Source organism: Hemicordylus capensis, chromosome 2 (assembly GCF_027244095.1).
Source record: "Hemicordylus capensis ecotype Gifberg chromosome 2, rHemCap1.1.pri, whole genome shotgun sequence".
In the NCBI taxonomy this organism is placed as follows: domain Eukaryota; kingdom Metazoa; phylum Chordata; class Lepidosauria; order Squamata; family Cordylidae; genus Hemicordylus; species Hemicordylus capensis.
Window position 1 is genome coordinate 109,135,055 of NC_069658.1, and position 19,807 is coordinate 109,154,861.

Here is a 19,807-nt window from a genome sequence, read left to right on the forward strand (position 1 = left end):
CAGTTCCCCTTCTCCCCCCCAGTCTCCTATGGGCCAGTTCGGCCCATTTTGAGGTTGCATTTTGGCCTTCTGTGAGCATGTGGCAGCCATTTTTTAGGCTGCTGCGCATACGTGTGGGCCATTTGCGTACCTGGGTCATAGCCGCAGCGGCCCGTGGTTTGGCCATAGCAGCACCCCCAGAGGCTGCTGAAGCCCTCAGCGGCAGTAAGTATGCCTTTGAAAAAAACAAAACAAAATTTAATGTTGATGGCACCCCCGAACCAGGCCACATCTCTAGTACTAGGCTGCAGGTGTGTATTGCATGTTTGAAAGCTCCCTGTGGGACAGGAAACTATCTGAGAATAGAAGCATAGCATGACAGGGGGAGCATGACTCTGACTTCTTCTCTCTGACATGTTGGTTTTTTACATGCAGCAGTTCTATCCGTGGGGAAATATCAAAATATGCCAACTCCATACCCATGGCCTGAAGTGAAATGGTCCAGGAAAACTCTACCAATTGATTCTGCTGAGTGTATAAACTGGCCCTCAGGGACTTCCATCTAGATTGTGATTCCAATTCTACTTTTGCCTGTAACTCCCAGTTTTAATAAAGGTATACCATATTTGTACTAGCAGAAAACTTCTTGGAAAAGATACTTAATTGCAACCAGTGCTCAATTTTATTTCACACAGAAGCAATCATTGAAGCATACAAGCTTCTTATGGAACACATGCATTATTCTGTCCCAGCAATCCCATATATGTTTGATCAATAAAACTAAAAGCAATTCTTGGTCATAGGGCACAGTATGTGTACTGATTTACAGCTACTTCTAGAAATGCTTGGGGGTCAGTATATATAGCGACCTGCTCCCAAGAGCTCCCACAGGCTTGCAAAGGCTCCACAGAAATATGTCCAAAAAAGACTCCAGAGGTTCCTAAAGGTTCTCAATGGCTGTCTAAGGCTACCCCAGGCTGCCGAATGCTCTTTAAAACAATTTTTAAGCTACAAAAAACACAGAATTCACAGAACAAAGCACTATGTCAAAACTCCTCTCACTACCCACCAACACGTGCAGGAAGAGCTTGATCATATAAAGTCAAAACCACGCACCAAAACCCACGGAATCGTAAAACCCTTTCCCCACAGATAATGAGGTTGGATATGTATTTCCCGGCCACAGATATGTGAAACTGCCGGTAGCGAGGCCACCTGTATTTCAACCAATTGCAGCAGCAGCAACAGAACTGTGATCACCATCAAATCACCATGTGATGTCCCAGTTCTAGGTATGCCTGGCTTTTGCAGAGGCTTGGCTCCCTTATCTGACACTGTTGAAGGGATGCATTATCATTTATTGTGAATGTGTAATGTTAGCATTTAGTTGGCTTTCAGAAGTGCTATATGCTCCAGTAATCTCTATGGTGCTAGGTTGTCACAGCTTAGTTGCTTAGTTAACAACTTTTTGTACTATGCTGCCAGTTACTCTGTTATCATCGGCATTCACATTAATTCTTACCTCATTATATTGTGATAAAAAGGGATAAAATATATGCAAGTGACAGCATACAGTTGGATAGATTTATTGGTGTTGAATACCACTCAATTGCTATTATTTGAAATTGCATTTTCCTTATTAGTTGCCAGAAGAATCTCTGTGTGTGCGTGTGTGCGTGCATATACTTTATATCCAAATGACTTCTGCAACTTCTTTTTCAAGTTCATTAGATGATCTCCTCTCCTCCACCCAATTATGGCTTTTTCTTTATATTCAGCAGACATAGGCTTGGATTTAAATGTGCCCTTCCACTAGTGGAAAGCCTCTTCCACTCATGAAGGGGCTATTACTGATTTAGCAAGAGTGTTACAGGAGAAAAGTAACCAGAGCAGGTTATTCATTTTCACAAGCTTTTCTCAAAACATGTTATGTTCCACTAGGGTTGGAACACTAGGGTTATAGTATCTTCCTTATTCCATGTTTCTTGTACTGTAATACTACCCTTAAAACATTGTGGCTCATCACTGCAAATATCTCTCTGTTCATGTTTGCACTAAGTCACTTTATCTTTCTGCTCATAATTATTTTAATCCACACCATAGAATTTATTATTCAAAGTGTTTTTAGATGTACTGGTACTTCTCAGAAAAAATTATATTCATGTTATTCTGAATAAAATTTGAAGGCTCCGTATTTTTCTGCTCTGTGTGTGTGTGTGTGTGTGTGTGTGTGTGTGTGTATGTGTAATAATAAGAAACATGAAGCCCAATCCTATGCATTTTTACTCAGAAGTAAGTCCCATTGAATTGAATTGACTTTGAAGATATGTGCATGAGACCACAGCCTTAAAGAAGGATTGTCAAACAGATCTGGAACTGGTGTGTATATATATATTTCTCCCCCCCCCTAATTTCCTGTCTTGTGTCCCTACCTATTTAGGCTTCAAGCTCGAATTGCTCACAGAATTCAGGAACTAGAAAATTTGCCTGGCTCTTTGCCTCCAGATCTGCGCACTAAAGCTACAGTGGAGTTGAAGGCACTTAGGCTACTGAATTTTCAGCGTCAGGTAATGCTAAAACAAAGGGTTTCCTCCCCCGCCCTAGTTGTCAGATGAGTGCTGTTATATGAAGTTTTGTATTGGCCAGTCACATTTATATCCTGAAAGCAATCTAAGTAGTGCTTCCAGAGTGTGGGCGTGCTACTTTAAGTATTTGTGCTGTTGCTGAAAACTGCCAACAGTTTCTTAGGAACTCACAGAAACGCAGTAACTTGGAACCTCCTGTGATTTATTGCAGAACATGTCAGCTAGTGTCTTTATGTGAGAATACTTTAGACTGTCATCAGAATGTGTCTTCATTTTTATACAAAGGTAGTAGATGAAGCACAATAGATAATGTTTTCATTTCTTTCTCAGTGGCCTGTATCCTGACTAACAGAGTGCTGGTGCTGCAGACGGGTTCCCAACTAATGCAGCACCGGCAATCTCAGCAACCTCCCTTCCCCCCAGAAGTCTTCATTGTCACCCCAAAATATGTTCCTAACAGCTGCACGATCCTCAGGGACTTATTTTTGGGTGACATAGAGGACTTACAGGGAAAGGGGAAGTTGTCAAAATCCCTCCCCCACATATGAATCCTGGTGCTGAGTTAGCCAATCGTGGCCACAGTACTGACTGAAATGGATTTCATGTTTTGTTTTGAGCTTGAAATAAAACACAGACAGCTGAAAGGTTTTGTTGAAACAGCAGTCAACCCGGTTGTTTTGATGGAACAAAACTCAAAACGTTTGGAGTGTTTCAGCCATAGGGAACAATGGGAAAACTTGAAACACTCATTGTTCACCATGGTTAGTTCCTAGGGACACCAAAGTGGAGTGGGTGGTAGGGCATGATGGGTGCTACCTACCACTCAACCCACTAAAGAAATGGGCAACCGGAAGATTTCAAACAAATTTTTATCCTTTTCCTCAAACCTCCAAAGTATGCAAGCCTGTGCCAGAAAACCCATAAGGGAAAAACAGGGCTCCAAAATGGCACTCGAAACATCAAAACATTTCAAATGGAGAAGGTGTTGTTTGTTCTGAGCTTGAAACAGGCTCTTTATTTAAATGGCATTTTCTTCCAAACAGAAAACACTCAAAACAGCCCATTTCAAGTCAAAACATTTCAACAGTGAAATGCCACAGCAGCACCCCCTGAAGCCCTTGGTGGCGTTAAGTCCACCTTTAAAAAAAAAACAACCCAAAATTTAACATTGATGGCACCCCCAAGCTGGAACCGAATTGGATCAAATTCGAAATGAGCTAGGCCCCTCATTTTGCACATCCTTATGATGTGCACATGGTATGAAACACTGGTGCATTGTTAAGACGTTTGGCCAGTGTCTTCCAGAACATATGTATTTTAAAGGATCAATAACATCTTTTGCATCACCCATGAGTAGTTATTCTTCCAGTGGCCCCTTTCCTCTCTGTAAAGTTAACCCTACAAAACTGCTTCTCGGGAGTCACAGACTGGGATCCAAAAGAACATGTGCACTGGAGCTTTTTCTTTCTCATTCCTTCTGCAATCTTTTATGCCTCTGCAAAGCTATTCCTGAGGGTCAGAATACCCTCCAGAGTAGCATTTGCTTTGGCTTGAGTGGATGTAGCCGGGGAGGTAAACTGAGTGCACAGAACATCTTTCTACAGGTGGCCCTTGTTAATCACAGGGGTTCTGTTCTGGCCTACAACCACAGATAATGAAACCGTGGGTAATGAAACCTTAAATCAGTAGGAATTGGGGTTTAGGTTCTGGAGCCCAGGAAAATGGCTAAAAAAAAAAAATACCAAAAAGACAGAATAAAAGCAGAAATTTAGGATGGAGCACGACACTGTACCTTGGCCACCTAAGCTCTCTTGCTCTCCAGCTCCTCCAGCAATGCCCCTCAGCTTCTCCAGTAATACATAATCATCGCATTTCCTCACCTCACTCTTGAAGTCCAGTCCTTAGCAGAACAAGCCCCTTGGCTTGATTGGTTGGTAGGTTGGTCAAAGAGGTAGCAGAAAATTAATTCTAATTCAAGTAAATACACATAGAGGAGTGTGTGTTTATAATCAAGGAGTGAGAAGAGGATAAATTTTCAATGGATAACTAAAATCAATTTTTAATTTAAATTGAATTTTAATTGCAGTTTAAATTAATACATTGTAATTATAAAAATTAAAATTAATTTTTAATTTGAAAAACTTTTTCCCATCAAAATTAAAAATAAATTTATAAAAGGTATACTTAGTGTCTTACGAGGGCAGCACAATGCTGCAAGAGGCTCCAGAAAATGGCTCCAAGAAGCTCCACAGGGTTGTCTCAAAAAGGCTCCCAAAGGTGTCACAGAAATGGCTCCAAAAAGCCTACAAAAGCTCCAGAGTAATGGCTCCTGAGTCTCTCAGTGGCTCCCTAAGGATACCCAATGCTGCTACCCATATGGCTTTTAGATGCACAACAAAACTCTAAACCTCCAGACCAAAGCGCTCCACTGTCCTCCAAACTCCTCTTGCAGCCTGTGAGCACATGCAGCAAGAACACGACCATGTAAGGGCAGAACTGCGCTGCTGAAAACCACGGATATGCAGAGTCATGTACTGCAGATAACCGGGTTGGGTATATATTGCCCGACTGCAGATATGCGAAACCATGAGTGTCGAAACCGCAGATATCAAGGGCCTCCTGTACTTTTACAGTGTTTCTTTGGATTCTGGCCATTGTGTTTCTATGGGCTGATTCAGATGTCACTTGGAACCACAGTTAATCATGGGATCATGGGATGTCCCTGAGTCTCAGGAGTGCACGCTTCCTGTTCCCCTGCTTGCATGAGCAGCTACTTCTAAAGAACAAAACTAAGATCTGATCAAAACCTGCTTGAAATAAAGTGCAATCTATTAACACCCTTCAAATCTTGGTTATTGATCCCAGTTTATTTCAAGCAGGTAATTAGAATAAACTAAAACTGGTTGGTGCAGACATGACCAAACCATGGTTTAGCCATGATGGTTTCATTCTAACCTGAATTGGAACTAGTCACTTGTATGGGCAGGGGAGGGTGGAGTGCATGCTGCTGAGGCTTGGGGAAGTTGTATGGAACCAGGATTAACCATGATTCTGCATGATGTCAGAACTGGCCATGTGCATGTGCAAATAAAGGAAAGATTGTGCCGTCGAGTCAGTGTCGACTCCTGATGACCACAGAGCCATGTAGTTTACTTGGTAGAATACAGGAGTGGTTTACCATTGCCTTCTGCACAGTATGAGATAATGCCTTTCAGCATCTTCCCATTCGCTGCTGCCCAATATAGGCATTTCCCATAATCTGGGAAACATACCAGCAGGGATTTGAACCAACAGCCTCCTGCTCTCTAGGCAGGTTGTTTCCCTGCTGCTGCTGCTGCTGCTGATTAATTCGATTTCTATACCGCCCTTCCAAAAATGGCTCAGGGCGGTTTACACATTTAAAAAAAATAATAATAAGATGGATCTCTGTCCCCAAAGGGCTCACAATCTAAAAAGAAACATCAGGTAGACACCAGCAACAGTCACTGGAGGTGCTGTGCTGGGGGTGGATAGGGCCAGTTACTCTCCCCCTGCTAAATAAATACATGATGATAATTTTAATGGCATATTACATAATATGTCATTTTAATTATGTAAAATAGGTTAGGCTTAGGAAGAGCAACTCCCCCATTTTTATTTACTTAATGAATTTGATGACTGAGTAGGGACTTGAAACCAGGGCTTCCCATTCCACTCTGCCTGTTGTACAGTATTGGCCACTTGCCAGATTCTAGCTGCTAACTTTCCTCTTTTTAGGAATAATTTTTATTGATTGCCCTTTTTTCAAAACAGCACTACAAAATGAAAAACCACAACAGTACTATAATAAAATATGGGGAAATCAAAGAAGAAATAGATCGTTGATGTGATCCCGGTTGTATTCACATAACTGTATTGAAATTCCTACGAACTGCGAAGACTTCTCAGCTGGCTGCATTGCCTGTGTTCCCAGGGTTGTTGCAGGCTTCAAAGCAAGCATAGCAAAAGGCATCAAGTATAGCCCAAACTTGGAGACAGTTGGAAAATAAGTATAATGTGAGGGTAGAGGATTGTGTTTACTTGTTCAAGCATCCGGCTCCAAATTCATTGGTTGTGGATTACTCTTTCTCTTCAAGATCTAATAGGAAACATGTCTCACCTGTGGACAAAGAAGGGCAAAAATTAGACATAATGCATAATCACTTTTATTTGATTTCCATGCAGCTAATTAGTACTGTCCATCATCTGATGGATTGCGAGTACAAGAATATGGCGGGAGCTCTGGCACTGCACTGACAAGCTTGTTTGAGGTTGTCAACTCTGCAGTATGAGACCAGGGAGAAAATCGTAGAAGTTCTATTTGAAGGAGAAGGCCTATTTAGCAAGGAGATGGACAAAACTTTAGAGAAGTTAAGGAAGTCAAGCTTACTACGAAGTCTTTTGCAGTGCTCACTACTCAACCCACTTATTCTTCTAAACAAAAGCAATCCTGTTCATCAGGTCAGTTGTACAGGAAGTACCAGCCACAATATAAGAATCAGGACAAGCATGATTGCAAGAATTCCTGGAGAGGTCAGAGAAGGCCTTACCTGCAATGTGGCAAACAAACCACATCTCATTCAAAACAGAGCAAGGGCAATAAACAAAATCTTTGATGCACTCTGTCCCATTTCTGTTCCTGTTCCCTTGATTGTGGATCACTACTCGATTGGGAATGCATAACGTCAGACAAATGGGTGCTTTGCATTGTACACAAGGGATATGCAATAGAATTTCACACGTGATCATGTTTTCAAGGGATCAAGTATACATGCTCCACTCCTACTTTATGGGAAGAGAATACGATACTGCTGGAGAAAGATGCAATAGATTGAGGTCCATCAGGTTGCCAAATCGGCGGTTTTTATTCAAAATATTTTCAGATTCTGAAGAGGGACGGGGGAATCTGTCCAGTCCTGGATTTGAGAGGCCTGAATGAATCCATACAAACAACAACATTCGATATGATTTCCATTGCTTCCATGTTTTTGTTACTAGTAGGAGATCGCTGCTTTGCAGCGATACATTTTAAGGTTATGTACTTTCATATATGGATACGTCCCAACCACCAAAAATACCTGTGGTTCATGGTCGGGACACAGGTGTTTCAGTACAAGGTGCTGCGTTTGGTGATTTCAACTGCCCCAAGAGTTTTCACAGAGAGTTGTATCCTGTCTCAGAGGACATGACATGTAGATCTATCTAGGGAGGCGGAGGATGTCCTGAATCGGGGGCTGGAGGCCATGATGGGCTGGATGTGGGCTAATAAACTGAAATTGGATCCAGACAAGACGGAGGTACTGCTGGTCAGTAGGAGAGCCAATCGGGATGAGGAGATTTTTACCAGTTCTGGATGGGGTTGCACTCCCTTTGAAGGAGCAAGTACGCAGCTTGGGGGTACTACTGGACCCGACTCTGCTTTTGGAAGCTCAGGTGGAGGCGGTGGCCAGGGGTGTCTTTGCACGGCTTTGGCTAGTGCGCCAGCTGCGTCCCTTTCTCGAGAAGGCAGATCTGGCCACGGTTACCCATGCCTTAGTCACGTTGCGGCTGGGTTACTGTAATGTGCTTTACGTGGGGCTGCCCTTGAAGAATATCCGGAAACTGCAGCTAGTGCAAAATGCAGCAGCTAGGGTTTTATCTCGAGCTGCCCAGTGGGAGCACATCACACCCATCCTGAAAGAGCTGCACTGGCTGTCAGTTCGTTTCCGGGTCCAATTCAAGGTGCTGGTTTTGACCTTTAAAGTCCTTAACGGTTTAGGCCCGGGTTACTTGAGGGACTGCCTGCTCCCAAGGGTTGCTGCCCGCTTGACAAGGTCATCTGAGGGGGCTCTGCTCTGGGTGCCGACAATGAAGGAGGCTCGGCTGTCATGCACTCGGGACAGGGCCTTCTCTGTTGCTGCCCCCAGACTTTGGAATGCTCTCCTGGTGGTCATTCGGTCCTCAGACTCCATCACAGTTTTTAGAAAGCTTCTTAAATCTTGGCTTTTTATCCAGGCTTCTACATGACTGTCTCTATTGCTGCTTCTGTGTGTTTTTATCCATTTATAGTTTTTATGCATGTATTTTATAGTTATAAAATTATGTTTGTTTTATATTTTTAGCTTAAATGTTATTACTGTCATTTTATTGTCTGTTTTTTAACTTTTGTAAACCGCCTTGGGGTTGTTTTTAACGAAAGGCGGTATATAAATTCAACAACCAATCAATCAATCATTCAATCTGTTCCATAAGATCTCTCTGAAACCAAAATATTTGGTTTCTGATGGCACAATCGAAGAAGAAGCGGGATCTTCAGGACTTGCTTCTGTTATTGATGGATTTATTTATTTATTGTTATTTATTTATTGTTAAATTTATAATACTGCCTTCCATTAAAACAATCCCAAGGCGTTGGATTTAGGAATAAGTGTCAATCGCAAGTCAGACCAACCTAGCAAGATTGATCCTCTTCATAGGGGCATTGCAAACAAAAAGTGTCCCTTTAAGAAGACCGCCTATCCAAACTGAGACAATAGGTCTTGCTAGCTCTGCACAGTCTAGATCTCATGGCACGGCAAATAAGTCTTGCTGGGTCAGATGGCCTCCTGTACTTTTGCCGTTCTGCACATGAAACTGTTCATGCATGCCCTGCAACTGTGGTTTCTGAGGAACTTCAACTTCCAGACTAGGTCTCTGTTGCAGACTTTATCCCTACCAAAGAAAGTAAACGACTCCCTGTTGTGGTAGGACACAGAAGAGAATTTGAAAGAGGGGATTCCGTTGCACCTGAAGTTTCCAGAGGCCATTGTGACATCAGACGCTTCCAAAATGGGATGCGGCACACATTGCCTTTCTCACCATGTGAATAGCAGTTGGACAGAGCCACAGAAGAGGCTACACAAACATTTTAGAGTTGCTGGCTTGTTTTCTGGGTCTGAAGGCTTTTTGGCCTCATCTACAAGTAAAAGTGGTACAACTTGTTATGGACAATACCATGGCAACTGCTTATATGAGCAATCAGGGGGACACAATGTCCCAGCCATTATTCAGCCCGACAATACCAATTTGGGATTGGTGCATAGCGTATGGGATTCATCTAGTTGCGATTCATATCAAGGGCATGGAAAATGTAGAAGTCGATGCCTTAAGTTGCGAGGTCAGCAGCACTGGCAACATAGGCAGTGCAGCTGGTTGAGAGGTCTTTGCAGTTTGTAGGAATTTAAATTCAGTTATGTGAATAACCCACATCACTCAAGGATCATTAGTTGCAGGTAAGCAACCTGTTTTTACATATAAAGTTTTATGACCAATTTGTTTTTACAATAGTTACAATAAATTTTTTGGACCACGTTGTGATCTTGTATTTACATTTCAGACCCTCGTCTGAAATCCTGGAATGCTGCTGCTGGGCAGTATAGTCAGTAGTGACCTAGATGCACCAAGGTTTGGGGACAATATACGAAAGCTTCAATTGGTCAGAATGGAAAGCATAGTTTTTCTTTAATTATTAGTTTGATTCCCCCCGCCCTCCCAGATTCACACTATAGGTTAATTTGATCAGCTCAACATTGTTACATGTCTATCTATACATTTAGTTGGACAATAAAATGAAACAGAAAAAGAAACATATCTTTGAAATGTGTTTCAGTTAATCCCCCGATTGGGAAATGATTTGATTTACTCTGTCTCTTTTGGTTTATAGTTAAGACAAGAGGTGGTAGCCTGCATGCGTCGTGACACAACTTTGGAGACTGCTCTGAACTCCAAGGCCTACAAACGCAGCAAACGCCAAACCCTGAGGGAAGCCAGAATGACTGAAAAACTTGAGAAACAACAGAAGATAGAACAAGAGAGAAAACGTAGACAGAAGCACCAGGTATCTTAATTTTCAGCAGTGGGTTGATTTGTCTACTGCATTTAGTCTGTATTCATTGGCAAAGTGAATAGTAGTCTGTGAAGTATTGCTGTTCTTGGATCTTTGTTGTAATAGGTTGAGGATTCACTTATGAGTGATGTGCCTGTGCAGTAGCCTCCCAGGTAGAACTCTTTAATTCCTCAAGGCACTCCAACGCTGCTCCTTATGCTCAGTGCAACTGTTTACTCCTGGCGGTTGTAGCGCCTCACTGCTCAATCTGTATTTCTGCATTGCTGGAATGAGACCATCAGCCTGCAGTGGACCCAATAAATGCATAGTGGTTTGGTGAGGAGAGCATTGTCAGCTTGGGCCCATTAATAGGAGAGCAACATGGAGACTTCCACTTTTTAGGGATATATTTGCATTTGAGTTCGAAACCTTTTCTCTAGAAGTACTGAAAGTATGGAGAACATGCCTGAAAACTGGCTCCTCTGTTTTTAGCTGAATTACTCAGCAGCATATACCAGCTTTTTAAATTACACCTGGGGGATTGTTGATAGGACCTGGATGTTATCTGGTTCGGCAAGCAAAATCCCCCAAGGTGCGAGGGTGCAAACGTTTTGGATAAACCTGAAGGGGACAGAGTAGAGCAGACAGAAACACATGACAGCTGGTCTAAAAGGTTAAACAAAAGAGAGATAGCAAATGCCAATACCAGGTAAGGGACTCTGCATATAGGTGTTTATTTACCAGTGCCAGAAGCCTCTGAGTCAGGATGGGTGCTTGGTTGCTAATGAAAACATAGAGTCTTCCAGAGAATCATTAAGGGGGACAATACAAGGGCTGAAAGGAAATTTGTTACTAGAGACGTGCTATCACCCTCCGAATCAAAATGCTGAGAGTGACCTGGAGTTGGAGAAGCAAATCAGAGAGGCATCAGAAAGCGAGAGAGCGAGTGCTGTAATAATGGATAACTTCAATTTCCCACACAGACTGGGTAAATTCACATTCAGGTAACGACAGAGAGGCCAAATTTCTAGACATACTAAATGTCTAGAAATGTCTTAGAACAGTTGGTCATGGAGGCTGAAGTCTTGAAAAACTAAAAGTGAACTCCAGGGCCAGATGGAATCCACCTAAGTGTTCTGAAGGAACTCAGATGTGAAATTGCTGATCTCCAAGCAAAAATATGTAACTTGTTCCTACAATCAGACTCTGTACCAGAGGACTGGAAAGTAGCTAATGTAACTCTGATTTTCAAGAAAGGATCTGGAGGGGTGGGGGGAATCTAGGAAATTACAGGCCGGTTAGCTTACCCTCTGTGCCAGGCAAATTAATGGAACGCATACTTAAGGACAATATTTTTAAACACATAGAAGAATGGGTCTTGCTGAAGGAGAACCAGCATGGCTTCTGCAAGGGCAAGTCTTTCCTCACTAACCTTTTGGAGTTCTTTGAGAGCGTCAATAGGCATATGGATATAGGTGATCCAGTTGACATAGTATACTTGGACTTCCAAAAAGCTTTTGACAGAGTTCCCCACCAAAGGCTCTTAAGTAAACTTAGAAGTCATTGGATAAGGGGACAGGTACATATGTGGATCAGTAACTGGTTGAAGAACTGGAGGACATTGCAGAATTGGAAAACATGCAGAAGAGGGCAACCAAGATTATTAGGGAGCTGGAGCTGCTTCTTTATGAGGCGAGGCTACAGCAACTGGGTCACTTTAGTTTGGAAAAGAGGTAACTACGAGGAGACATGATTGAGGTGTATAAAATTATACACGGAGTAGAGAGTGGACAGAGAAAAATTTTTCTCCCTCTCTCACAACACTAGGACCAAGGGTCATCCCATGAAACTGAAGGTTGGGACATTTAGGACCAACAAAAGGATGTACTTTTTCACACAGCACTTAATTAACTTATAGAATTTTTTGCCAAAGGAAGTGGTGATAGCCACTAGCTTGGATGGCTTTAAAAGGCTTAGACAAATTTATGGAGGACAGATCTATCAATGGCTACTAGTCTGGTAGTTATAGGCCACCTCCAGCCTCAGTGGCATGATCCTGCTAAATACCAGTTGCCGGGGAGCAACGACAGGAGAGGGGAGTAGCCTGCACCCTCTGTCTGAGGGCTTCTCATTGGCATCTGGTGGGCCACTGTGTGAAACAGGATGCTGATGGGCCTTGAGCCTGATCCAGCAGGGCTGTTCTTATGGCAGGAAAGCACTTAATTAGCATTTACGTTTGTAGCATCTCAGGATGACACATAGCCGGAGTACTGTCAACTTAACCAGCATGTACTTCAACTGAAACGGATGTGTATTTTGATTTGACAAGGTAACCATCTTTAGTTTTATGTGTAAATGCTATTTAAAAGTTATCTTCTTCATCTCTTGCCGTTTCTATGTCACAACACTGGATCATTCAAAGGAAATCTGCCTCAATTCTCTAGACGGTGTTAGCAGAAAAGGCTGGGATCCATGTGTTTGAATTCTATGACTATTCAGGATTTATGGGACTCCCCTCCCCACCAATTGATCATTACTGTATTTTCTTCCACAGGAATATCTCAATAGCATTTTGCAGCATGCTAAAGACTTTAAAGAGTACCATCGCTCAGTGGCTGGGAAAATTCAGAAACTTTCAAAAGCTGTGGCTACTTGGCATGCTAACACTGAGCGTGAACAGAAGAAAGAAACCGAAAGAATTGAGAAAGAAAGAATGAGAAGGCTGATGGTAAGGACACCATTTGATAAGAAGCCAGTGACTATGGCTTTAAACATGTATAAATGTTGGTGGTGTAAGAAGAGAGAAGTATTAAAGGAAGACTCTTTAGTAGGAGGTAGCTTTGTTTGTTTGTTTGTTTGTTTGTTTAGTTGCCAGAAATGCACAATAAAAATTAATTTTTAGGAGGTGGTAAATTGAATCTTTTCAGCAGGGTTAGTTATGCTACAGTATTTTCATTTTACCCTTTCATATTCTACCCCTGATCATGTTCTACCCCTTCATATTTTCAACCTGTCACTCATAACCTCCTAGTGATACCAACTGCCCTTTTATAACATCATTAATTTTTTAAGGTGTATGTTTTTGAAGCAGTAAGCTCTTCCAGTTAGCCTCAATTACCAACATGCTGCAGAGTGAAATACAAGTGGTTCTGAACCACGCATGCCATTACAAGAACCTAGAAAAGAAAAGCTAGCAGTCTTGGACAAGAGCACTCTTGTGCAAGTACTTAAACTGGCACAGTTGTACTTCCACAACTACTTACATTATTTCCAGTGTAAGGAGCATCACAGAGATGCAATTGCCCCAGTCTCATTATTTGCACAACAGCACTCTATGCAAGACTGCTAGCTCTTTTTAGTTGTCTGCAGCAGTGAGAACAGTTCAGGACCACCTGTATTTCACTGTACTACATGTCAGCCGATATGTATTAGCATTTCCAACATAGAGACCATATACTTTTCCTTACTTTTCCATTATATTAAAACAACAACATATGTTTTAGTAATTTATCATGGCACTCCTATTTGAAGATGATCTTTATGTCAAAGACAGGTGGAAGAATCTCACCAAAAATTAGGCTGCATGCCCTTTGCACAGTGACGTGTCCTGAGCATAGGATTGGGCTGTGTATCCCCATGGTCCGGTCCTAAGAGCGCCTCTGACGACACTGAGATATAAGCTGCCCCTCCAACAAATTAAACCAATCTGAATATAGTGTTGGGAAATGTGAAGTGAGTGGTAGAATAATTTTTGTTTTCCTGTATTGCTAGGCTGAAGATGAAGAAGGTTACCGTAAACTGATAGATCAGAAGAAAGATAGGCGTTTGGCATACTTGCTGCAGCAAACTGATGAATATGTGGCTAACCTGACTAATCTAGTATGGGAGCACAAACAAGCACAAGCTGCCAAAGAAAAGAAGAAAAAGAGGAGAAGAAAGAAGGCAAGTGTATATATAATTCTGCTGTCACTAAGAGTTTTTTTAAAATACCTCTATTCATCCTTTCCTTTCTTTCTCCAGAAAGAGTAAGTGTTACCCTTTCTAAAAGTGTTTCTCAGGTCTTAACAAAATTTTGAACATTCCTTCCATATAATATCTACATTGTAAGGTGTAAAAAAAATTCATTTTGAGCACTGCCAGATCCCCTTTTCATAGTTATTTACCCATTTGTTTCAGATATGTCTCTACTACATATTTTGTAGAAATGAGTTTATATCTCCATGTTACAGGACCAGGCTGATCCAACGGAGTTTGCTCCCTTCTCAACTCACATTCAGATATGGGTGTGACCTTGTATAGTAAATAAGCCTAGAGTCAGGAGGAACTCAAGTTTCAGTCAGTCCCCATGTATGGACTTCATCTGCTTCTTTCTTTCCCTTGTTTATTTCTCAAGCAGAACAGAATCCTGAGCTTCTTCTGATATTATAGGGCTAGGCAGAGGACAATCTGGATCAACTAACTATTCCACAATAAACTCATTCATTTTTAAATTATAGACAGAAACTCACATGCCTCAGGAAATAAAAGTTAATTTGTATCTCTAGCTATTTCCCTTCTTGCTCCTGATTTTGCTAGAGGTTCCAGGATCTGGCATGGGTGTCAGGCAGACCTTCCTGCTGAGCTCCTCCATAAGGCAAAGGATACATGGGCTGACATCCAGCACAGTGTTAGGAGGGTGAAACAGAAGTTGCACCCTCACAGCAAGGACATGCTCCAAGCTCAGCCAAAGATTAAAAGGAGCATATTATTGTATTATTGGTATACAGAATAGATTAGCGCACAAAATGAGTCCATTTACTCAGGACTTTGTATCACAAACCTTGATTTTTCTTTACTTAAGAGAGGTTTCTGTGATGTGGCCTTTGCATTATTTTGTGGCAGGAACCTTAAGGCACTGTATGATTTGTTTAGCCCAGGAGATCAAGACAGAAGCTCATTGTTTAATAGTAGTGAGTGGCACCAGTGTCTCCTAGTGAAATTCTGCTATAAGGTTATTTTTGCTCATTTATCCAAGGAGCCATGAGTACAAACAAATATAGCGTTACATATGATTTATAAATTATATCAATTCATTTCTCAGTTCCATATTCTATGTAATGTTCCAAAGTCATTTAAATTACACCATCATCTGTTTAAAAATACAATTAAATGCTCTCTTCTTCATTAGCAACTGCATAATAGGGGATCCTTGGGACTTGCACCCTTGGGAGAGCACTGATGAAATGGCTGGTGCTGCAATATTATTCCTTTTTAGCCTCCCTGTGTATAACTAGGGAATTGGTTTGTGTTGTGTGTTTTTTTAAACCAAAGGGACCACACTTGTTATGAGAATCCATTTTGCACTCTTGGTAAATTTGTGTCCTTTCTCTGCTTATAATTCTGTATGTGACCGAATAGCTAAAACTGAGATTAAACCCTTTGGGCAGAATCTGTCTAATACAGGCTTATTTGCACCTCCTTTATGAAGGTGAATGTTCCAAAGTGTGCACCTTTCTTCTGAGAGATGCTTCTGAGTAACAATAGAATTGATGGATACAGTTCTGTTCAGCTTTCATACATATGTAATATGCATTTGGCACCAGATTAAAAAAACCTGAATACACACACACACACACACCACTTTTTAGCCAGAATAGTTCATAGTAATAAAAATATAGATTATATTGCCCTCTTTTTGTAAAGCTTTATTTGAGATATTATCAGTGATATTAAACAAAGCCACATTGCTGTCCAACTCAGCTCCAGAGTGGTAGCCTCTCAGCTCCAGATGGTTTTGGATGAAACAGATTATCTAGATCCATTTCAAACTGGCTTTTGGGTGGGCTACAGACTGGAGATTGCCTTGGTTGCCTGATGGGTGATCTCCTATTAGGAAGTGACAGAGGGAGTGTGACTGTTGGTCCTTTTGGATCTCTCAGCGGTTTTTGATACTATTGACTATGGTATCCTTTTGGAGCGCCTGGAGGGATTGGGAGTGGGAGGCACTGATTTGCAGTGGTTCCGTTCCTACCTCTCAGACAGATTCCAGATGGTGTTGCTTGGAGACTGTTGCTCTTCAAAACAAGAACTCCGGTATGGAGTCCCACAGGGTTCCATACTGTCTGCAATGCCTCTTAACATCTACATGAAACCGCTGGGGGAGATCATCAGGAGATTTGGTGCAGGGTGTTATCAGTATAGTGATGGCACCCAAATCTATTTCTCCATGTCAACATCATTGGGAAAAGGTATAACTTCCCTAAATGCCTGCCTGGAGGCGGTGATGGGCTGGATGAGGGATAACAAACTGAACCCGAATCCAAATAAGACTTAGGTTCTTTTTGTGAAGGCTCGGAACTCAGGAGACAACTTCAGTCTGCCTATCCTGGATGGGGTTGCACTCCCCCAGAAGGAACAGGTACGCAGTCTGGGAGTGCTTCTGGATCCAAACCTCTCCCTGGTGTTTCAGGTTGAGGCAGTGGCCAGAGGTGCTTTCTATCAACTTCGGCTGATATGCCAGCATTTCTTGAGATAAACTAACTGAAAGTAGTAGTGCATATGCTGGTAACCTCTAGTCTTGATGACTGTAATGTTCTCTGTGTGGGGCTGCCTTTGTACATAGTCCGGAAACTGCAGTTGGTACAAAATGTGGCATCCAGGTTGGTCTCTGGGTCATCCTGAAGATACCACTTTACACCTATGCTAAAAGAACTGCACTGGCTACCAATATGTTTCCGAGCAAAATACAAAGTGCTGGTTATAACCTATGAAGCCCTAAACAGCTTCGGTCTGGGTATTTAAGAGAACAGCTTCTTGCTTATGAGCCCACTGCCTATTGAGATAAGCTGGCAGGTCCATCTGCAGTTGCCACCAGTTCATCTGGGACGGGACAGGCCTTCTCCATTATTGCCCCGAGGCTATGGAATGCACTCCCTGTTAAAATAAGATTCTCCCCATCACGGATAACTTTTTAAAAGGCACTTAAGACACATTTCTTCACCCAGGCTTTTAATTAGACTCATAGAATTTAACAGTGTTTTAAATTTTAAGTTAGTTTAATGTTTTAATGCTTAAATTTTGTTTTGATTTGTGCCATGTAATTGTAAACCTCCCAGAGGCGTGAATTTGGAGCAGTATATAAATATGTTAATAATGTTTACTGATATATAAGGTTCAAAAGGTGGAGCCTCCACACACCATTAGGTCTCACTCTTCAAGGGCTTTCACAGCTTCAGCTGCGCATCTCTCAGGGATTCAAACTGAAGATATTTGTAAGGTGACACCCTGGTTGTCTGAACTATCTTTGTAAAACACTATGCAATTGAGCTTCATGCTGCTGCAGAAGCAAGTTTTGGGAGAGATGTCTTAAAGAGGGTCTTGCAATTGCATACCGCTCCCTACTCCTGGATAAGCTTGCTAAACACCCAGGATTATGAATGTCCTATGGAACACGCTACAGATAAACAGGTTGCTCACCTATAACTTATGTTCTATAAATGATCCATAGACATTCATAAGACCCTCCCTACGTCCCCGCAGCAGTAGGTTAAGCATAGGGACTTACCTGGGATTTCCAACAAACTACACTGGATTATTATCATGCTGTGGCAGTTGTCCAGGAACAGCGCTCCAATTGCTGAAATAAACACGCTGAGTGTAAGGAGCGGTACAAAAGTGCCACAAGGAGCTGGATTATTCTTCCCATGAGGTCCTGTGCAGGCGCAGAACCCAGCATTATGAATCAGTGAATCACTTACAGATCATAAATGAGCAACCTGATTTTCTGATGCACAGGTTGAGTCCTTCGTCTTGACTACCTAGTTTGGATGCTTCCCAGTGAGAAGAAAGGCTAATATATTTAGTTTAAAATGGAATAAGCATTGCAGCTCCCCCCACCCCCCGCAAATCATCAACTGTTAAAAACGGAAACCAATATAATGTGAACTACTATTTGGGAATGCCATATTGTCTTCAGAGTTTGATTCTAGTATTCATATATCTTAGAAAAGATTATTAGCGATTCTGGTTTTGTGCGCTCTCTCTCTCTCTCTCCCTCTCAGTTATATTTTTCAAGTATTTCCTCATAAGATCTGCCTTCACACTTACTTTTTAATTGTCATTTGAGTACATAAAAGCAATGGCATTTGGACTATGCTGCTGATGCCAAGTACAAAATACACACATTGTATCGAGTAAGCAATGTGTGTGAATGTCAATCGATACTTTCTCTTTAAAATGACTGGATCCTTATCCTTTTTAGCCTACTTTCCAGTAGGCTTATGAGATCACCTGGCATTCCATGCCCACCCACCCACATCAACTTTGCAATGCCTGGACCAATATGAACTAAATCAGGTACAGTTGTAGGGACACCTCAGTGGCATAATTTGTGATGATGTCCTCCCCCCGCTTCAAGATGGCGGATATGTAAACATTTGAGGCGCAAGTGGCCTAACTTGTGAACTGCCTAACCGATTTGAACCAAATTTGCTACAGCTGTAGAGGCATATGGGAAAACCTCAGTGACATAGTTTGTGATGATGTCATCTGCCCCATTGATGATGGCGGATGTGTGAACGTTTGTAGCGCAAGTGTGCTAACTTGTGGACTGTCTAACCGATTTGAATCAAATTAGGTACCGTTGTAGTGAGTGACACACAGGGACACCTCAATGGTGTAGTCTGTGATGATGTAATCCACCCTGATTCAAGATGGCAGAAGCATAAACTTTTGAGGCACAAGTGAGCTAACTTGTGAACTACTTAACCAATTTGAACCAAATTTGCTACCACTGTAGGGATACATAGGGGGACCTCAGTGGCATAGATTGTGATGATGTCATCCACCCCAATTCAAGATGGTGGACACGTAAACCTTTGTGCTGCAGAATCTACACAATATCAAAAGGGGGTTCTGGAAGCTGTTTCATTTTTGAACCTGGTAGAACTATAACTCAGTTCCTATTTGTAGGACCAAGACAGGGAGCCCCCAAGTTATCATTGCATTGCAGTGCACTGCTGCCTTAAATAAAGGAGCAGGTACACACAGTGTAGGTTTTGAAAACTGCTTATTTTTAAAATAATTCTATTTATGAATTTATTTATTACATTTATAAACTGCCCCATCCAGCGGCTCTGGGTGGTGTACAACAACTTTAAAAAGACATAAAAACACACAATTCAAAACAGTGCTAAAAACAATATAAAAACAATTCAAAAACAGTTTAAATCATTTAAAACAAATTAAAATACTTTCTAAATACAACAAATTTGATGCATATGGTTTGAGGCTTACACCACCCCCACCCCCAAAGCTCTTTAGACTCTCTATAGAACAATAGAAAATATACTGTATCTATATCTATCTATATCTCTCTCTCTCTATATATATATCTCTCTATCTA

At 41.7% G+C, this 19,807-nt stretch overlaps 1 protein-coding gene across 5 annotated transcripts in view; it reads left to right on the forward strand.

Moving 5' to 3' along the window:
- Positions 1–19,807, forward strand: part of SMARCA2 (SWI/SNF related, matrix associated, actin dependent regulator of chromatin, subfamily a, member 2) — a 227,440-nt gene that overhangs the window by 82,272 nt on the left and 125,361 nt on the right. For all 5 annotated transcript variants that reach the window (XM_053297258.1, XM_053297260.1, XM_053297261.1 and 2 more), the window contains exons 7-10: positions 2,420–2,546; positions 10,264–10,437; positions 12,980–13,153; positions 14,197–14,367. In XM_053297258.1, coding sequence (XP_053153233.1) covers positions 2,420–2,546; positions 10,264–10,437; positions 12,980–13,153; positions 14,197–14,367 — 646 coding nt within the window. The remainder of the gene's footprint in view (positions 1–2,419; positions 2,547–10,263; positions 10,438–12,979; positions 13,154–14,196; positions 14,368–19,807) is intronic.